Source organism: Antedon mediterranea, chromosome 6, assembly GCF_964355755.1.
Source record: "Antedon mediterranea chromosome 6, ecAntMedi1.1, whole genome shotgun sequence".
NCBI lineage: Eukaryota > Metazoa > Echinodermata > Crinoidea > Comatulida > Antedonidae > Antedon > Antedon mediterranea.
The window spans coordinates 17,528,593-17,550,794 of record NC_092675.1 but is presented as its reverse complement, the minus strand read 5'-3'; the positions used below and the strand labels follow the sequence as shown (position 1 = coordinate 17,550,794).

General features: G+C 32.6%; 2 protein-coding genes across 9 annotated transcripts in view; one reads left to right on the top strand and one right to left on the bottom strand.

The window, feature by feature from the left end:
- The window catches only part of LOC140052111 (unconventional myosin-IXb-like), a 70,473-nt gene extending 66,181 nt beyond the window's left edge, over positions 1–4,292 (top strand). For all 5 annotated transcript variants that reach the window (XM_072097527.1, XM_072097525.1, XM_072097524.1 and 2 more), the window contains 3 exons: positions 385–514; positions 1,263–1,384; positions 1,956–4,292. In XM_072097527.1, the coding sequence (XP_071953628.1) occupies positions 385–514; positions 1,263–1,384; positions 1,956–2,289 (586 nt within the window). In that variant the 3' untranslated portion in view covers positions 2,290–4,292. The remainder of the gene's footprint in view (positions 1–384; positions 515–1,262; positions 1,385–1,955) is intronic.
- Positions 4,293–4,390: 98 nt separating this feature from the next.
- LOC140052112 (small RNA 2'-O-methyltransferase-like) lies at positions 4,391–21,728 on the bottom strand. 4 transcript variants are annotated; one of them, XM_072097529.1, is made up of 7 exons: positions 21,694–21,728; positions 15,034–15,200; positions 10,820–11,070; positions 9,498–9,680; positions 8,234–8,411; positions 7,176–7,375; positions 4,391–5,865 (listed from the first exon to the last, which is right to left on the bottom strand). In XM_072097529.1, the coding sequence occupies exons 2-7, from the start codon at positions 15,181–15,183 to the stop codon at positions 5,682–5,684; spliced, it is 1,146 nt and encodes a 381-aa protein (XP_071953630.1). In that variant the 5' UTR covers positions 15,184–15,200; positions 21,694–21,728; the 3' UTR covers positions 4,391–5,681. The 4 variants fall into 4 exon arrangements, with proteins under 4 accessions (XP_071953630.1, XP_071953629.1, XP_071953631.1 ...); XM_072097528.1 differs by having other exon boundaries at positions 21,637–21,708; XM_072097530.1 differs by lacking the exon at positions 21,694–21,728 and adding an exon at positions 18,610–18,639.
- Positions 21,729–22,202: the final 474 nt, after the last annotated feature.

Sequence of the window (22,202 nt, the reverse complement as noted above, 5' to 3'; positions counted from 1 at the left end):
TAATAGAGGTGGTCATTTACAATAAGTGGTCGTGGTCAATTATGAGAAGCGAAAGGTAGTTGCTTGCTAGGTAGTCACTTGTTGAAAGTTGGTGGATAGATTGATAAGTAAAGAGAGAGGTGGTGGTCCTTTAAAAGAGGTCACTTAGGAGAGGTGGTCGATTACGAGAAGCAGTCCCTTACAAGAGTTGCTGGTCCTTAAGAGGTCGTCACTTGCGAGAGGTGTGGTCGATTATGAGAAGCGGTTCCTTATGAGAGGAGGTGATCACTTACGAGAGGTGTTTTCTACATTAGCGGTTGTAACAGGGCTAAACATCTTCCTCTAAATTATAGCAGAAACTTTTTTATAATCTAGCATTTTTATTGTACTTTTTTTTTTGTATAGTTGTGTGGAATTAATAATATCACAGCAGATGCAAAAGGTTCAAAGCACTATGAATGATATCAGAACACTTGAACGTGTCACCAACACAGCTACTCTCAGACTCTCAGAAATCCGCAAGACAATGGCCATCGTAAGTCACTATAGTATTATTCTTCAATATAGTAAAGCAGGGTAGATTTGGTTGTGGTCGATAATTGGCTTTGTGGCAGAAATACTTACATTTTTCATTATGACTTTCCACTAAAATTTAGGTTGTTCAATTATTTACTGATAATTATGAAGACTGACCCTAGTGATTTGAATACACTAATACATGCTAATTGTCTATTTGCATACATTTGCATCATGACCATTATTATATCTATGAAGACTGACCCAAGTGATTTGAATATATTAATATGCTAATTGGCTATTTGCACACATTTGCATCATGACCCTTATTATATTTATGAAGACTGACCCAAGTGATTTGAATATATTAATATGCTAATTTGCTATTTGCTTACATTTGCATCATGACCCTTATTATATTTATGAAGACTGACCCAAGTGATTTGAATACATTAATATGCTAATTGCCTATTTGCATACATTTGCATCATGACCCTTATTATATTTATGAAGACTGACCCAAATGATTTGAATATATTAATATTCTAATTGGCTATTTGCTTACATTTGCATCATCACCCTTATTATATTTATGAAGACTGACCCTAGTGATTTGAATACATTATATGCTATTAATTGCCTATTTGCATCATGAGACTTATTATATTTTAAGTGGCTACATACGATTGTTAGTTATGTTAAAATTCTAAACTGATAAATTTCTAAAATTTAGAAACCCTTAAAGAAATTTGCCTTTTTATTTAAAGGGTGAACAGCGGAAAGAAGAAGATTCCAAGGTAAATGATGTGGTGGATGTTGACGGACAGTCAGAGGATGCAGAAGAAGCTAACATTCTGTCAGAGCATATCCGATCTTTAAAACAAGAAGTGTAAGTATTTTTTAAAATTTTTTTTAAATTTTTTTTAATTTATGTCAGCAGACAACCAACTTGTAATTTTCTAATTAACTAAGTTTCAATTACCAGAATACAGTGGGATCTCTAAAAACTGCACATCATTGGGATAGTAAAAAAGAGCAGGTTTCCAAAAACAGAACACAAGTTTTTCTTTCATTATTAGCTAGGATGATCTTATACAATTATTTTCTCGTGAATAAATCATACTTTTGAAACAGTTGGTTAATCAAATCTGATATTTTAGTTCAAACTAAATAAATCATTTGGAATTTGCAATTGAGGAAATTTATTTATTGTGATTTTGTTTTATTAATGGAATAGGAATAGTTTTAGGCTTTTTAAAAAAACGTCCAGTTTATCAGGATATTCAGTTTTCTGAGCTGTGGTTTCAGAGATTCCATGTATTTGTTTTCATTCAATGTGAACACACTTTTAAAAGTCTTCTAAACTGTAATACCCAAGGATATGGTCAGAAATTGTATTTTGACACATACTTGCTTTCACATACATTATTTCAAAACATTATTTGTTGTTTATTCTGCAGTCAAGATCTAACTGCTACTCTTCCAACATTGGATGTCCAAGCAGGTATCAATGATGACTCATTTAGGATGAGATCAGGTCAAATGTATCTGAGAAGTCTATATAACAACAATCAAGGTGTACAATTAGAACAAGGTGTGTCATTTGACAACCCACCTACTCACAAACCACTTGCAAGCTTTAAAAACAGAGCAACCATTCAACAAAAACGAAGACCTGCGCGATTTGACCGACGTGGTGCAGTAAAACATCGTCGAACAGAATCAACGACTGAAGATGCACGCCGTGAACCACCACCACTAATTAAAAAGAAAGGAAGTAAGAAGAAAAAGTGAAAAACATGTAATATACTCAACTTGTTGCCTGGTTGTTGCAAGCTTCAAGTCAAACACATTTTTTCTATTATCTCATATTTGTATAAAGATGAATTAAAAATCTTGAGTGAGATAATGTAGAAAGTTCATGGTACCAAACATTCAACATTCCTTTTGTGTATTCATGTAAACACCAATATTATCCTTAAGGTCAACTGAATATAAAAACTATGGTATATAATTAGTTACTTGTGAATTATATGTCAATGTTTGCCTACAACTCAGGAAATCTAAACCAATTATATTTTGAAGATTTAAATAAAATAATATCTTCCTCTACATTGTTTTAAATATATAATTAATGACCTATAAATGAATTGACTTAATTGATGTATTTTGTTATATATGTTTACGTGTGGTAATAAGTGATTTATGTTCAAAAACCTGTGCTACAAATTCAACTGTCTTGTCACAGATAGTTTTCCATACTCAGTGGCATATACTACTGTACATGTTTAATACAAAGTATCTCCAAGAAGATATCATGTAGGCAACAAAACTAAATTAGTTTACTTGTTGTGTGATTGTGATGATGTCAATATCACATCATCCATGAGTGCTGCTTCTTTAATTTAATGTAATATCAGTAACATTTACAAGTATTATCAAATTTCTTCCATGAACATTGTATATCAGTACGGCGTTGGTGTGAAAAGAGCATTACAGTAATTGAATTTTAAGTTATTTTGTGGAAAAAAATTCTATTAAATTTTTTAAAAGCCTACAGTTTTGTGAATATAAATGTAATGTTGACAATCTGTGTGTATAACATGTTGAAAAAATATTTTTTTACAATTTGTTTTGTTGAATATTTCATTTTAATGTCACATAATAATAGTTAACTTTAACCAAAAATTAGATCTAAAAAAAAACCAATTTACCTTTCATTGTTTAATGGCAAACAAACCAATTGGTATGGATACCAGTATGTGTATTCTAAATGTTTACCCTTAAAATATCACAATTTACATAAAATAAAGCCCACCTTTATCATGTTAGATACAATATTGTGAATGATATTTATATGTTAATAAATGTGTTGCTACATTCAGGTTTAATTATAATGGTTTTCCAGCATTGCCAAAAAATGTTTTTGAAATTAGGGAATAAATTACTAAATCTGGCTAATTGTTAAAAATCCAATTTATCTTCTTCCAAATCTGAACCTGTATAAAAACTGTAGATAGATATTTATTAGCTACAGTTAGTAGCTGCAAAATTAAAAGAACAATAAAGATTGTTTATAAAATTCTAGATTAGCACATTTATGTTATCTGTAATATACTTTTATATGCAACTGTAAACATATGATTTCTATGGTATCATCATAATGTTCTGTACTTGGTGTTTTATTTTGTATCCAAAGTAGTTTTATTTTGTATCCAAAGTAGTTTTAATAAGTTATAATAGATTATAAACTTATTTATGTTTATAGTTTAACTATGCTTACTTGTGATATTGTAAATATTTAAAAAATATATCTCAAAGTATGTTTACACATTTTGTGATACTTTTTCCTGCAAGTCCTGCAAACAAGTGTTAAATGTACTTTTTCCTGCAAGTCCTGCAAACAAGTGTTAAATGTACTTTTTCCTGCAAGTCCTGCAAACAAGTGTTAAATGCTATTTATTTATCATTATGTACAGATTATAGATACTTTTTATATCGTCTCAGATTGATTCTTTTTATTTCATTATTGATACATATTGTCTCTTGAAATATGAATTATTGGTATTTTTTGTTAATATATTTATATTTTTATGAACGTATTTAAAAAGATGAAACCTTTTTTGTATCATCTTAATTGTGTTTTTTATTTGTTATGATGTAATTGATTAGGTGCAATACCACAAGACTACAGAGTTCCATGTAAATTGAAGAAGAGCTTAAATGTTGTTGCTCTTGTCACTTTTTGTTCAAGTAATTTTGTATTGGCAGCATAATTATAGTGATATATGTGAAAATTGTCTTGTGTGCTTTATTCTGATATAATCTACAAACTACCGCCAGTAATGAATACTTGATAACACCATTCTACTAAAATACTATAGGCCTAGTCTAATGTAGACCTACAGATATGAGATATTTTTAGGAATATGATTGTGAATGATGGATGACTTTTATACATATTTCATTGTTTTATTGTGTAAATACACAAATACAACAAGAATTATGATGAGTGTTACAGCAACAACGTTGGTTAGACGACGCCATGATTCACGTGTATAAACATAGGAAATGTGTCGCTCTCAACGGTTTGTTATGATTTTATACCCACTCGGATTTTAGACGTCGGTTCGCCATTTCTCTCTATTATATGGTTTTGCATCCAAAAGTGAGGGTGGATATCCCATTTAAAAAATATGTGTTGAGGGGGACTACGTTTTACCCGAAGTATGAGGACATCATGGGACTGGGAGTGAAGCATCTTGTCTGAATTAGATACAGACGAAGCGGCTTCTTTGCCTCTTATAGACGTCTATATGGTATCTAAGACTGGGTAGATTTGGGGATCTGATGTACAAGTACCTGTTTTTGGTTGTTATATTGTGTTTTGATTGCAGGGTGGGACTGAACCATCATTTTATGCTGACGAAACGTTAAAAAACATTTCAGATACACAGCAGATTGTGTAACACCATAGAGATATTATAGTGAACTGTGGGTAAGTATGACGTAATGGTCAATCGGCATGCACAGCTAATTGTTTATCTTAACTAATTAGGTGGTCGCATGCTAGTTGATTATTATCAGGGCGGTCAGAATGATCGTCAAAGGACTGAATGACAGTTGTTTCTCCAGTTCACTATAATATCTCTATGGTAACACTGATCTGGTAACTACATTCAACAATTATACACCTCACTTTTTAAGACATGTAACGTCATGTTGGGGTATTTGGACATTCAGAAGTGATTTATTAATACAGTGTTCCAATGGCAAGGTGCTATTAACTAAAGTATGCCTATCACATTTGTCAAACAAAGGTCATAGAGTAAAAACTGTTACCACATAGGCCTAGTACACTTTTTGTGTACAGTATAAATACATTAAAAAGAAGATGTGATGTGATGCCTATTATATATCATGATCTCATACAGTATACAATTGCCATTCACAAAGTCAGTCGTAGCTGACTCACAACTGCAAACAACTACAACAATCCCTAGTAGTGGTGAGCCAATTGATCAAAATAGTCATAACAAGCTAAAAGAAATAATTTATATAATATTTAGATAAGCCACTAAAAAGTGATGTTGTTTTGAAATCCAGTTGAAATATGTTAATGCTATGCATTACCAAACAATTGGCCAACTCTTCTATATTTTGCACTTGGTTAGATAATAAAACAATTAATCCCAGATTTGTTCTTGTATTTGTTCATTTGAACCTTCTGCTTTGGTTTTATTTTCTATATATTCAGTTGGCAAGTCACTATCACTGTCTGACGACCATTCTGCTTCATACTGTCGTTGATTTACAATTGCTGTTTCACCATAATTTAGCTGAATCACATCGCATGTTTTAATTACTTCTCTGAATGAAAGCGAGAAAGAAAAAAACTGAAATTAAAGTTTCATAATTAACATTATCCAGGTAATTATTAGATTTTATTTGTTTCTTTCGTTTAAACTCCAAAACATGTATTAATTACACAATATTCATATTAGTACAACAGAAAATGTCAGCAGAATTTATGTGTCAGGCAATGTGTCTGGCAATTGTTTACAGTATCTCAGTTGTGGTCATGTCTTTTCTGATTACTAATCCTATCATCCTGCATTCAAATTCAAGCAATGTCACAATAACACTGTATACAAGTTGTAATACAGTACTGTAACGATGTGCACACCAGTAGGAATTTTTAACACTTAAAATTGACTGAAACAAGCTCTAATTTATTCCCATAACCTGAAATTTATGAGCACTAAATTTTGTTTAATTATGATAGCTGGCTGTGAAGATATGATTACAAACATGATCATAGACCAATTGCCCGCCATAAAAAGTTTGTTAGAGAAATTCCAAGCCATTAAGAGTAAAATAGATCTCAAGATAATTGATGAACAAAATAATGGTAAGGAAAGAATCAATGAGCTTATATGCATGATATAATGCATTGTACTGTACCTAATAAAGTACTGTATTATAAAAAAGGCACTATTATAGCGCTTGTATCAGTGCAGTAAACGTGCTTAATAATCAGTAACATGTTCATTACCAGAGAGCTTTTGATTTTTGACGACCGATTACCAAACTTTGTTATGTTAGTTAATTTTGCGCATGCAGAGATACTGCACTCACCTCGACACAGGTATGATGTTTTAAGTCATAAGTTTTAAGTTACAGTGATTGCAGAACAAGGAAGCGCTGCTGCTCTTTGTGTGTGGATGGGATCAGCCCTTGGATGGTTTACTGAAAGATCTGCATTGGCTTCATATAAAAAAAAATTATTGTTTTTAAATGTATTTACTCTGTTGTTTTTTTGTACATTTTTTATTTAATTAGGTTTAACCGTCAGCTTATATTTAATTACAGATATCGTCGTCTAATGATTCCACCCAACTTTTAGTTTTATGATCTAATCGGACAGCTAGTGACAACGCTCTTTCTATCACTGCTCCGCGGATCTGGAACGCGCTTTCTGTCGATTTAAGAAGAGTGAATTTGGCATCGATTTAAATGTCAACCTAAAACTTTTTCTTTTTAATTAAGAATGCTAGTATTGCTAGGCGCTTTGTTCTTTGTAGGGCACAATATAAAAACTTACATAGATAAATATAAGTTCCGATGACACATTGATTGACCTGACCTAGGAAAATTTCAATAAAAGCATAGAAAAATACCTTAATTTTTCAGCATTACCACATATGTCTGACAACTTTTGAAACTGAAGAAGCTTCTCCAAAGGCACCATGACATAATCCTCATCCGTCTCTGTAAATAATGAATTTGCTAAAATTCTGTTGTAATACTCCACTTCAAACAAAATATTTTGCCTGCTATCAAGCCTTTTTTCTTTAAATGGATGCACAGCTTCAGCAATCTGAAATGTAAGTCATGGTTTAAATTTACAAAAAAAAAGGGGTGTATCAGGGAGTTGATATAAGCCGAAGGCTAGAGGGCAGACTGTGTGGCAGTGAAGGTGGATGTTATGGAGACATAACAAAATATTTCAATCTTCTATCAGCTAATAATCGTAGGGTAAGTTATGTCTCGGGTTCATTTATAGTCGCCGTACAGATAGACTACTACATGATCAGTACTTCTGTGAATGGATGGCTAGTTGGTGACTAGTTGATCATAATATATACTACCATTTTGATTTTATGATCATTCAACACCTCACAACACAACTGTTGCCTGCTGTAACCTCAAACAGAAAGTAACAGGAAAAGGACTAACCACTACTTTCTTGACATTTAGTTTTTTCACCAATCATCATTGATATCATTTAGGCGCCTTCGACAAATTAATGCTTTCAAATTGTTCCCACTATTTCAATTACTGCACCCATTCATAAAGATAAAACACCATTTACCAACTTGCCTTCCATCTGCATGACATTTGTGTCACACAGATGACTAGCTATTGTCTTTTGACGGTAAAAACAAAACAGCATCCAATGGGACGGAGCAAACGCACCACAATAAACAGTTGGTACAAAAAAGGTCTGCCAAAGATGTCTTAATGACTTTGTTATGATACAATTAAAAAAACCAGACCCCTGACGGGGACAGACATTCATATGCAATTGATTGATACATTTTTTTTATGGTATTTATTAAAGAACTACCATTTAATAACATAATTTATTATTTAGAAGATTCCTTTGCATTGCATGCATAGGAACTAAAAAGCTTGTCTTAACGCAATCTTTGCCAAAGGCACCTGTCATACTTACTAATTTATAGGGTTGACATTTTGCTACACTTTCATGCTCACGACTAATATTCACTTCTTGTTTCTTGTAGAAAATGGCAATTTGTGTACAATGTCCTAGATGTTCTTTTCCTTTTGGTCCCAGCCCAACACCTGAATATTTCACTGTGTATGGATACATTGACGTCACTTTCTCACACCTTTCAAATTAAATATTTTGAAGATACTGTACTAATGTATGTGAAGTAGTAATTTCACTACATATTGGCGGTTAACATGCTTGTGTATGATTTTCTTTTAATGATTTATCGTGTGGCAGAGGGTAATTTTTTTAATGGAATCATTAAGCCATTAAATTAGCAATTGAAATAAAGCAATGATTTGTAAACAAAGTGAATAAACTTTGAATACATAGAGAGGCATAGTTGCTGTCTGAGGGAGTGGGAAAATTGTAAATGCAACTTTTTCTCCTAACCAACCCTCTTCCCCTGGGGCTGATCCGAGAAATTTTAGCTGGTAGGTTCCCGGAAATGGCACTTACAATTTGAAATATCAAACAGAGCCTCCACTGTACCTCAGCCCCATGCTTAAGGCTGATGCGAGACAATTTAAAAAAAAATTGCACTTATACAATGAAATATGAAACAAAATATATAGGTCTCCTGGACCTTACTGTACCATGGTTGGGCCTGATCTACGAAAATTTAAAAAAATAGAGTTGCAGGTCCCCGGAAATCACACTTAGTAATTCGAAATATGAAAAGATATATATAATAAGGACCAGCCCTGGCAGGGTTGGGGCTGAGCCAAGAACATTTAAGAAAATAGAGATGCTAGGTTCTCACAAATTGCACTTAAACTTGTCAGGCCTAGGTCTAAAAAGACCTTTTTGCCTTTTGGGTGATTGCCGCCTGACTTTTGTCACAGCTGCACAGCTTTGTATAACTTAAATTAAACTAAACAGGACTGCATACAGAATTATTGAATTTAATTGTAGTAAATATTTTAAATTACCAATTGGCTGAGTGCATCTTCCAGCATGCATCTATATAAGCTACAAATATGGTATGCATTTAACGCAAAAAAGAATACGATCGCTGATTGCTGTGGCCAATTAGAGGTGCCATTTATCATGAATTTTATGTGCGAGTGCACAAATTCCGACCATCTAGGGGTGTCATTTATCCAAAATTAAAAAAGTACTTGGTTTCTGGTCTTGGCTATTTCAACAGGCTGGATCTGCCCCTGATGAATGATAACTTAATGATTTGTTGATTGATACTAACCAAGATTGGAACTCCTGTCGTGTCCATTCAAATTTATGATCCCAATGTCTAAATCCTTTAAAATCTTTGAAAAGCTCATTAAACTCTGAATTTGGAGTTGTAATAATAACACAGTTTGGTTTCATTGAAGCAAAAATGGTTTCTGGAACTTTCTGCAATACTTCTGGGTTAAGATGTTCTATCCTTTAGAGACAAAAATAGTGAATTGACAAGTAATCAAAATAAATTTTAGATTGATTTTACATTTATAAGTAAATGAACTATTTACATATACAAAAACTGTATGTTCAAATGTATATCCATAATTAAAATTAAGACTACATTAGAAACACAATGCTATAATATTGTTAATTATTGTTAATTGGTTCAAGTCATATCTTGAAGAAATAAGAACATTAAGATTTTAAATAAGTATTCAGATTTTCCATATTTTCTCTCAGTAATATTCTTGACATCTGGAAGTTGCCACGTCTGGGGTAGTTGGGGGCATGGCCCTGGTTCTTGTGCTGCCTTTCATGCCGTGTTGGCTCACACATAATGAAGAAAGTCAATATTAATATTATTCTTTTACAATTTTTTTATGTATGATTTTTATATTTTTTAACCATTGTAAATGAGTGCCCCAATTCATCTTATTTGTTGCTATGGCACTTATATTTTCTATATCGTATTCAATTTTTTATGTTGTATGGAAATAAAGATAATATACCAATATATTTTCGTTATTTGAAAACTGAAGTTCACCAAGGATCTTGCATTGGCCCAACATTTTTCTCTTTTTTTCACCATATTGGTGACATAATTTGTGTAAATGTTGTTTTTCTGTAGGGAATTTGGTACAAATAAAGGAAGTCTGTCTGGGAAAGTACCAATGTGATAATTAATCTTAATTAGGTTATAAGTAATTTATATGTTGAATAGTGTGTTAATTATTGTTATTTTAAATATTCCTTCATCAGCTTCCTTACATCTGAAGTCTTTATATTAAGGGGTTTCCTGTTTCCTGGTGGCATCTACAAATTAAACTTAAGACCCACTTACATTGTCACAAATGTTTACACTAATGTATTTATTGTAATTTACTATACTTTTTAGCAGTAAAAGGAAATATACTAGTAGTTATATTGATACTGTATATAGAATACCTCTTTATACCGAATTAAGCTAATATAAAAATATATATTTTATTCTCAATTATCTGGCCATTATGATAACTTAGTAACATTAGTGATATTAGGGACTAAAGAAAATGATAACAAATCTGACATTGTGTCACAAATGTACTGTACATAGGTATAATGCTAAGGATCAGTCATACTAACACTTCAACAAATGCAAAAAGATCAGCACCACTAAGTCTGTCATCATAATCAGCAACACTGCCCTCATACAGCTGTACAACCATAGGTTTTTCTCGGACTGGCATTAGGTGGTCAGATATCAAAGGCTTGATGATAAACTTACTACATTCTAAACAACTGACATCAACATCAACACCAATAAGATGTTCAATCATGGTCTCCTGCTTTATCTTTCTGAGTAATTGGCATTCTCCACATCCCATGTCTATCACCTATATATTGTATGAAAAATATAGTATTGATTTAAAAACTGTAACTGTTTAGACATTTAATGTATTATTTATTTAAACTTTATATTCAATCATTAAATGCAATATCTACTATCATGAACCACTAAGAAATTATGTCTGTGTTTAAACAACACCCTAAATTTGAACATGCCTTAATTCAACCCTGCAAAAACTTTGCAGTTATACATTAAACTAGATTTAATTCGTCACTATGACGAATTATAGGTTATATGCATTGATTTTTAAATAAAGATAATTGATTTTTAAAAGATTTATTGATTGATTGATTTTCTCAGAATCTTTAATTATTTATAATATATGATAGGACCTTGCTAACGCGAACACCATAGCCGGTATCACAATCCGATCAAAGATCCATATGCGTATAATGTCATAAACCACATTTGTTGTTACATAATAATAAAGACATAAGTTAATTTTTATCTAGATTTCATTATAAATCATGTGTATAATCTATACACTAAGAAATAAATTTGAACAAACAATACGGATAATAAAAAAAAATCTTATTTCGTTTCCCAAGGTGAGACTCGATCTCGGTACCTTGAATGCCATAGACACGAGCACAGACCATCGAGCCATACACAACTGACTAAAAGTTGTAGAAAAATTCCTCCGTGTATTTACTATGCAGTAACCACTTTGATGCAAATAGATTATTACATACCGAAATGAATTATAATTTTTTACTATGATGACATCTTTAAAATGTAAACAAATGATGCACTGTCAAACTACATACTTTTAACTTTAATATATGAACTTTTGAAGGAAGAAAGTTAATGTTAAGTTTGTTATTTTGGCCTAAGAAAATGTCATAATTTGTTTGATTGTCGAAATTATTTTTTTTAAATTTAATATGCAATTAATGATGACTTAATCAACTTTTGTTCTCTTAATTTGATAATAAATCATACATATGATACATACACTTCAAGAAAATGAAATAAAAAATAGGTGTTCCCCTGCATTCTGATGATATATATTAATTTTAAATTTTGTTAACTTATACGTGCGTAGCCAGTCACTTTTGACGTGCTCGTATAACGCAATTTCGAGTTGAAACCTGAATCAAATATGATGATATTATTAAAGAAAGATTGTAAAACAGAAATCGGGCAAAAAGAGTGCGTATTAACGTTAATCTGCGCACTCATGGCAATTTTTTAAACGCTTAAAATTGCCTGAAACGTACTCTAATTTCATCGAAAATAAATTTTGACAATTTTGAACATTTTAAGCGCGCGTACGCAAGCGTTATATGCGCTACGCACGTAATTTTATTGCCATATGATGAAATATGACCTGAAATTTATGAGTATCAAATTTTGTTTAATTGTGATTCATGCTTGTGAAGATATGATTACAAACGTGATTTCGTAAAATCGCGCGTAGACCACGTAATTTTTGATTACGCACCGTGAAAATATAACCACATCGATTCCTGGCCATAAGGAATATACTCTGAAAAATTGACTTAGTTAGATGAAACTGATATCAAGATAATTGACGGACAAATAGTGCTAAGGAAAGAATAAATAAATAAACTAGATTTAATTCGTCACTATGACGAATTATAGGTTATATGCATTGATTTAAATAAAGATAATTGATTTTTAAAATATATAAATTGATTGATTGATTTTCTCAGAATCTTTAATTATTTATAATATATGATAGGACCTTGCTAACGCGAACACCATAGCCGGTATCACAATCCGATCAAAGATCCATATGCGTATAATGTCATAAACCACATTTGTTGTTACATAATAATAAAGACATAAGTTAATTTTTATCTAGATTTCATTATAAATCATGTGTATAATCTATACACTAAGAAATAAATTTGAACAAACAATACGGATAATAAAAAAAAACTTATTTTGTTTCGTTTCCCAAGGTGAGACTCGATCTCGGTACTTGAATGCTATAGACACGAGCAAAGACCACCGAGCCATACACAACTGACTAAAATTTATGGAAAGATTCCTCCGTGTATTTACTATGCAGTAACCACTTTGGTGCAGATAGATTATTACATACCGCAATGAATTATAATGTTTTACTATGATGACATCTTTAAAAATTAAAAAAAATGATGCACTGTCAAACTATATACTTTTAACTTTAATATATGAACTTCTTAAGGAAGAAAGTTAACGTTAAGTTTGTTATTTTGGCCTAAGAAAATGTTATAATTTGTTTGATTGTCGAAATTAATTAATATGCCATTAATGATGACTTAATCAACTTTTGTTTTTCTAATTTCATAATAAATCATACATATGATACATACACTTCAAGAAAATTAAATAAAAAATAGGTGTTCCCGAGCATTCTAACGATATATATTAATTTTAAAATTTAGCATATTTTCACCATTTTGTTAACTTACACGTGCGTAGCCCGTCACTTTTGACGTGCTCGTATAACGCTGTTTCGCGTTGAAAAGTGAATAAAATATGATGATATTATTAAAGAAAGGTTATACAACAGTAATCGAACACAAACAGTGCGCATTAACGTTTGACGCGCAGTGCGCGTGCAAAAATCTTCGCACTCATGGCAATTTTTTAAACGCTTAAAATTGCCTGAAACGTACTCTTATTTCATCGAAAATAAATTCTGACAATTTTGAACATTTTAAGCGCGCGTACGCATGCGTTATATGCGCTACGCACGTAATTGTATTGCCATATGATGAAATATGACCTGAAATTTATGAGTACCAAATTTTGTTTAAAAGTGATTCATGTTTGTGAAGATATGATTACAAACGTGATTTCGTTGAATCGCGCGTAGACCGCGTAATTTTTGATTGCGCATCGTGAAAACATAACCACATCGATTCCTGGCCATAAGGAATATATTCTGAAAAATTGACTTAGATAGATGAAACTGATGCCAAGATAATTCACGGACAAATAGTGCTAAGGAAAGAATAAATAAATAAATAAATAAATAAATAAAGATTTTGACAGAATCAAGAGGTTATATGCATATCATGCATATAACCTAATAAAGAAATAAATAAAGATTCTGACAGAATCAAGAGGTTATATGCGTATCATGCATATAACCTAATAATACCATGTTATACCATAGTTCATAATCCAAAGTTGGTTTCTTCAGTTATTGATTTTTTAAATCTGCTTTTGAAATATATGTTAGTGTTATCAGTTAAAATATGCAAACAAAAGCACAATTATATACTAGATTTGGTCAAAATTTTCACAGCACATACTTTTATTTAACGAGAGGTCAAAACAATACCATCCACAAAATTGTAGGATTCAACCAAGTAGCCTTTTTCACAATTAAAATCTCTTTACACGGAATCTCTTTGGTGTTATACAACACACTTCTCGTATGCGTGTTGAATATGCCATTATCAAGAAGAGTTTTCCCATCAAATGTTTACCAGACTATACTAGGCACATAAAATCTTTCATCAATGTACAAAAGTACACACGTGTGTACGTCTCCACACATTGTCTAAACGTAACATAGCGCATGCGCATCATCTTAGTTGTTGCGAGTCTTTGAAATTCTAAAATATGAATATTAAAACCGCGTACGAGTGAGTAGCCAATCGCATGCGGCTGAAACTAGTCAACTGGATAATCTATGCACCAAGAATTTTGTGAGTGTTTCCCCAGACGGAGTATCCAAACACAAGTAATACACCTATGAAACGCCATATGTGCAAAAATATTTATATTTTTACTAATATTAAGACAAAACTCCGTATGGAGCCCAGACTACATCAAAAAGGATCACTGTAGGCTTATCTTCTCATAATTCAAGAAGCAATATTCTTAATTTGTTATAAGATGTGGGAAGAATATTAGATTACAGATAACTGGGAAATTATACTATTGGCATGGCAACACTATAAAATAGATGAAGTGAAACAAATACTTTTGTAGGTTGTAGCTTTCTGATAACCTCAAGAACTGCTGAATGTCTTTGCTGGTACAGAAAAGGTGAGAATGTCACATCCCCATGGTAATCCTCGTTTGTCTTTGAGTCTGCTGCCTCTTTCTGCAACACAATTTGTGCATTAGCCATCTTTTTCCCGCAACTTACTATAAAACCAAGAATTATATGGTTATTTCCCAGTTCAGCTGACTGGGTTCTGTTCAGTTTTTTCTTTCTTTCCGTCAACATGTTTTAAAACACTACTTGTCTAAAAAATCTCAGTTTTGTTCTTTACACATGCACAATGTTGTGATGTATTAACATTATTGCAATAAGCACACATAGCCTAGTTATTTTAACATAAAATGTAGTTTAATTAGATCGAAAACACATATACAGCCTTTTCATGATATGGAAGACATCTTTGATCGATGAAGTATAATTAACAGAATTGTGAGTAGCCTTTTAATCAACCGCATAATGATCAGTTTACTGAAGAAATTCCTTTCAAACCGTTTTGGTTATAAAACAATCTTGATCGAATACATGTTCTAATTTTTAACGACGATTTGAAACATGATGCAATTTATATTGAATAGTGCTGGGATAGCTTTATCCGGTCTTATTATTAAATCAAATGTTTATTGCAATACTAATAGTAAAATGCAGGATGAATGTTATTGTTTATAAATAAATTGTTTATACGTAATTTGTTGCATATAAAACTAGAAAGCTTCCAGTGGGGTACCCTTTTTCTCAATTATTATCTATTATTTCTAGAAAATGTAACTGTATTTTGTTTTTATTTGTTCTTTATTAATTCTCCTACAAAGATTTCTCCGAAAAAAAAAAATATATATATATATATATATATATATTTGTATGTGTCTTAATGCTGTTTCTGATTTAGGCTAATTTCACTACAAGCATGTGTATGCGAGTTTGGTGTAATGGTTATGTAACAATAGCTTCAGTTGATTAACAATAGAACAGCAACGCGAAAATCAAACGAGGGGATTTGAAAAGAAATAGATGTTTTAAACTACTCGCATCAAAAAACTTGGCACATTAAAATCAAATTATGTTTTAAAATTACAAATCACAAATTATAACTCTTGCCTCATTGTACAAAAATGAAGTTTTTTGGACAAGTAGTTGTGGAGAAAATTCAATTTCAGTTCACTTGTTAATGTTACGTTAAGACTGCTCGCCGGCTTCTGTCCTATCTTTTAACACGAGCAGGTCTGAAAAGTAAACTAAAAAGTGGTCCAGAATTGGAACCATGGTCCCAAAATGTAATGGAATAGTCCTTGACCACATATCTATCTGTATATTCATTTTGGTTAAAGATCTTGTAATTCCCTTTTAAGTAATCCTGCTAACAAACAAACACACGCTACCGATTACATATACCTCCTTGACGGAAGTAAATAAGACACAGACAAAGCCTATGTTCCCTATAAAATATTTTATGTAACGCGCCATGGCTAAAGATACGGTACCGTATCCTAACTTCCGTTTGCTAAATGTACGGAAAAATTGCATTACGATTTTTTTTATCGCGAAAACATTGATCAACCGCTTAACATTTTCTTTATGCTTCATTTATCGCTATTACTGTATCGCCGTCGCGTGTGTCAAAAACTAATGTAGCCTACGTTATTATTGAAAAGTCAAAACATGTTGATTTTAATTCTAGAATACAGAAAACCGCTTCAAAAGAGGCCTACTATGTACTATAACTTATAGCCTCATTATATGAGTTTGTTTGTGTAGGGAACGAGATTCGTAATAATAATCAGGCTATGGTAACTAATTTTAAAATCATATTAAATTAACATTTTCAAAACTTTAAATCAGTGGTAATCTTTTTAGGAACTAATTTTTTTTATGATTTTCAAAAAAGCGCATTACTTCATTGAAATCTGTAAAATCAAAACACTAAGTATAGGATAAACATACATTAAAATGTAAGTATACGATATTTCGCCCGACCGAAATAAAACGTGATCTCTTCATAAACCGATCATAGGAGGTAGCCTAAATAGCAGCACTAACTACAGTAGGCCTATATGTTACTACTTCTTTGTCTAACTACAGTAGTTTAAAATATTTTCCGGTCAGTCTACAGTAATTACCGAAAAACAACTGAAAATAACCAAAAAAAACCATAAACAAAATAAACAAGAAATATTTCTAACAAAAAACGCTGCTCGCTTATTGACGTAACAGTTTTAAAGATATATTGTCCCCCTGAAAAATATTTTTATTTCAAATTTGTTTTTGAATGTGTCATTTTATTGTCACATAACAGTTATTCACGTTAACCAAACAATTATTTACCTGAAAAAATTGTAATCTAAAGCAAAAAATACTTAAATTGTCAGACAATGGTTTTTGGGTTATAATTAAATGTTCATTTTCTCTTTTTATACGTAAATAAATATTATTTTTTTAAAGTGTTAAAGTTAAAGTGAATATCTTTTGTATTTGTATTTTGTATATATCTGACTTTTCTAGATCTAGAAAAGTCACATATCTGAGTTTTCTAGTTCCATTCTGGAACTAGAAAACTCAGATCATCATATGATTGGTTGGTATGTCATTTGGATCATTCCATTATTAATCAGAAGGTAGGTCATTTGAAATACTAGAGTATTATTGAAACTGATTACTGTGTACGTTTTCTTACTAATATTGTAACATGTAGAAGCGGCCTACGCCTTAAATCATAAAGAAAATACAGTGCATGTTACTGTTAAAATGTAGGCTTACAAATTAGGTATTGTACAAGTTGGGAATAGGTAAAGCCTGGTTTCCATTAAAATCGCTACAGCGTTTCCATTAAAATCGCTACACACGCAGATGTCGCCGACGCAATCGGGAAGGCTCCCCGATTCATCGCAGTCAAATCGGCAAAGTTCAACCATGTTCAACTTTGCCGATTTTGTCGGCGATGAATCGTATACGCGTACTCTAGATCCCCGATAAACTGTAGCGTTTCCATAGAATCGCTACGCTCTGTCGTGTAGCGATTTTATGGAAACCAGGCTTTAGAGTTATTTTGGGTACGAGTTTGGGTTTTGGGTACCATTTCTAGCCTAGTACCCGGGCCAGGCCTAATCTTCGCAATACATCACAATAGCGCCAATACGCTGAGCCAATTGAATTGAGTTTGCTTAGCTAGGCCTAAATGCTAAGCCTACATTTTAAAAGGCGTATACTGTATTTCTTTATGATTCAACATAGGCCGTTAACTACAAGTTACATTCAATAATTATTATTATTAGTAAGAAAACGTATAATACTGTAGTATTTCAAACAAGCTACCCTCTGATAATATTAATAATGGAACTATCCATTGATGATCTGGGTTTTCTATTTCAATTTTGGAACTAGAAACCTCAGATCTTTATATCTGAGTTTTCTAGATCTACAGTAGAAAACTCAGACATCTGAGTTTTCCAGTAATATGGTATATGGTAAGTATACTACAGTATTTCTAGATCTAGAAAACTCAGATATATCCGAGATCTGAGTTTTCTAGACACCCTGACCAGTTCTACAGTAGTTTACAAATTATCAAAAACGTCGGCTTCTAGAACTATAACTGCTGCTTGCTTTATAGCTTCTGAATGAGTAGTCCTCTTGGGACACAGCTGACTAAAGCAGCAGTGTGAAAAATCTAAATACCAAAAACAAACTGGTATAATATTTTTTGTCACCCTCTAGTGTCTGATGGGTGGTTGTAAATAGTGTAGCTAATTTTAAGATAAGAGCATGGAGGTAAAAAATAATTATAAGAGTTAGACCATGCATACGGAAGCCCGTTCGGGCCACAAGTTAACTATATTTTAAATGCTGTTATCTGGCGGCCGCCACTTAATTATCTCAGGCGGCCGCCACTTAATTATCTGGCGGCCGCCACTTAATTATCTGGCGGCCGCCACTTAATTATCTGGCGGCCGCCACTTAATTATCTGGCGGCCGCCACTTAATTATCTGGCGGCCGCCACTTAATTATCTGGCGGCCGCCACTTAATTATCTGGCGGCCGCCACTTAATTATCTGGCGGCCGCCACTTAACTATCTGGCGGCCGCCACTTAATTATCTGGCGGCCGCCAATTAATTATCTGGCGGCCACCAGATAATTAAGATAATTGTAACTTTCCTAGACTTATTTGTACAGCCGTCGATTATTTTACATTTGAAGTAGTGCGCCACGTGCGTCGAGAATGTGTCGATGGATTTTTAGTTACCTCATAAGAGCATGATACGTCGCATAATTCTTTCTAAAATAATAATAATAATAATTCTTTCTAAAATTATCGCGAGGGTTGTATTTGATCAGGTCTATCAATTTATTAACTCAAAAAATATGATTTATGCTTACCAATCAGGATTTCGTCCTAATTTCTCTACTGTATCTTCATTATTAAACATTACAGAAGATTGGATAAATGATATTGATTGTGGGAAGTATATAGGTTTAGTCATGCTTGATCTGAAAAAAGCTTTCGACACGGTAGACCATACCATACTTATAGACAAGCTTAAATCATTTAACTTAGATGTTATAAATTGGTTTAAAGACTATCTTTGTGATCGTACGCACTTAACACAAGTAAATGGTGTCCGATCAGATAAATGCTATAGTAATTGTGGAATCCCCCAAGGATCAATTTTGGGACCACTCTTATTTATACTTTATGTAAATGATCTACCAAAGCATGTAAATAGTGTACAGATTAGTATGTATGCAGATGATACAGCTCTTTACTTTGCATCTTTCTGATATAAATGAAGTACTTGCAAAAATTAATGAAGATTTAAAAAAAATCAAATCATGGCTAGCAAGTAACAAGCTTAGTCTAAATGTAAATAAAACTCAGTGTATGTTTATAGGAACACAACAAAGGCTTGCAAAATTAGCAAACATTGATCTAAATTTAAACATAGACAATGTTCGGCTACAAAGAGTAAAAAGCTGTAAACATCTAGGTGTTGTTATTGATGAATATTTACTGTGGGATAAACAAATAGATAATGTTAAAAGTAAAGTATTGCCAGGCTTGTACTACTTAAAAAAATCTTCAAATCTCGTCCCAAAACATGTATCTTGCTTAATGTATAATAGTATTATCTCTCCACAGTTTAACTATTGTAATATTGTGTGGGGCAGATCAAATAAAAAAAATACTAATAAACTACAAATGCTACAAAACAGAGCAGCCAAAATTATTACAAAAACAAGGAAATACGACTCAAGTACACAAGCCCTGCAAAACTTAAACTGGATAAATCTTAATACTCAACTACATAATAATGAAGCCAAAATGTTATATAAAATATTCCATAATCAAGCACCACCATATCTAAACGAACTATTTACACCCAAACTAGACACATACAATACAAGATCAAAGGATGTATTAAAATCGGGATTAAAATTGAATAAACCCAAAACAGAATATAAAAAAAAAAGTTTTTCATATCATGGTGCTAGTTTATGGAATACTCTAAAAAAAAACAATGCAAAATGCCACAAATTTAAATACTTTCAAAAAATTATTGGTGTGATTTATTATTTATTTTGTACTCTTATCACAAATGTAATTAAGGTTTCTGTTCATATATTTTTGTTCTCTAATTTGTTATTTTTAAAATTTGTTATTTTTAAAAATTTGTTATTTTTAAATGTGTAATGTACTACTGTTAGTTGATCACGGCCTTGTAGAAGAACACCTTTATGGTGACACAAGCTTTTCCGTGTTAAAATAAAGTATTTATTATTATTATTATTATTATAATTTAGAATGACGAAAGAGTATAAGAGCATGGAAAGTCACATAAGAGCATGACGAAAGAGTATTTGAGCTTTAAGAAAGAGTATAAAAACATTAAGAAAGATTATAAGAGCATAAGAAAGAGTATAAGAGCATTAAGAAAGAGTATAAGAGCATTAAGAAAGAGTATAAGAGCATTAAGAATGAGTATAAGAGCATTAGTTATGCACATAAGAGCATTAGGAATGAGTATAAGATAATGGTGTGCGGTATAAGAGCATAATGAAATAGTTTGAGAGCATGACGTCACCGCATGTGAAGAGATTACTGGCGTTCCATATTTTATTGCATGCAACATCGCCTCTGATCCAATGCACGTACATGTCACGTGATGGGACATGTACTAATTATTAAGTGGCGGCCGCCAGATAATTAAGTGGCGGCCGCCAGATAATTAAGTGGCGGCCAGCAGATAATTAAGTGGCGGCCGCCAGATAATTAAGTGGCGGCCGCCAGATAATTAAGTGGCGGCCGCCAGATAATTAAGTGGCGGCCGCCAGATAATTAAGTGGCGGCCGCCAGATAATTAAGTGGCGGCCGCCAGATAATTAAGTGGCGGCCGCCAGATAATTAAGTGGCGGCCGCCAGATAATTAAGTGGCGGCCGCCAGATAACAGCTTTTAAAATATAGTAATAACTTGTGGCCCGAACGGGCTTCCGTACATATGCACAAAATATAAATTTTTAAAAGTTTTACAGCATAAAATATTTGGCCAACCACATTGCAGCGATTTTCTGACCCTCTGGCAAACTTACTTTGTAATACAGTATTGTGTAATAATAATAATAATATAGACTAGGCTATACCCGTACCTACTGCTGTAATTAAAAAAAAAAAACCATGATGTGCTTCTTCCCCGCTTTTTTTGCTCTTAGCCATTGAGGGCGCTCTAACAAATTTGCCTTTGGATTTATAAAAATATAAACATTAGCAAAGAACTTATAACACAAGAATCTCCTGTTCGTCCGAAGCGCGTAACAATTTCGAAAGGCATTGTGGGATAGAATAGAGCTATGGGTGGCGCCATTGTGAGCCATGGAGTAGGGCGCCCGCATCAAATTAGAAAGTCAAAATCATAGAGGGGATCTGCTAATGCTCTAGGGGGATAGAGTAATTGACTGAGGAGTAGGGCGCCCGCATCAAATTAGAAAGTCAAAATCATAGAGGGGATCTGCTAATACTCTAGAGGGGTAGAGTAATTGACTTCCTAGTTTGGAGGGGGCGCTGCTCCATGCTGTGAAATGGCGTCGCCCAGTTTGACCTTTTAACCCTGTACTTCCGATACTGTGTTTTGAATGCAAATTGAAGAACAGGAGATTCT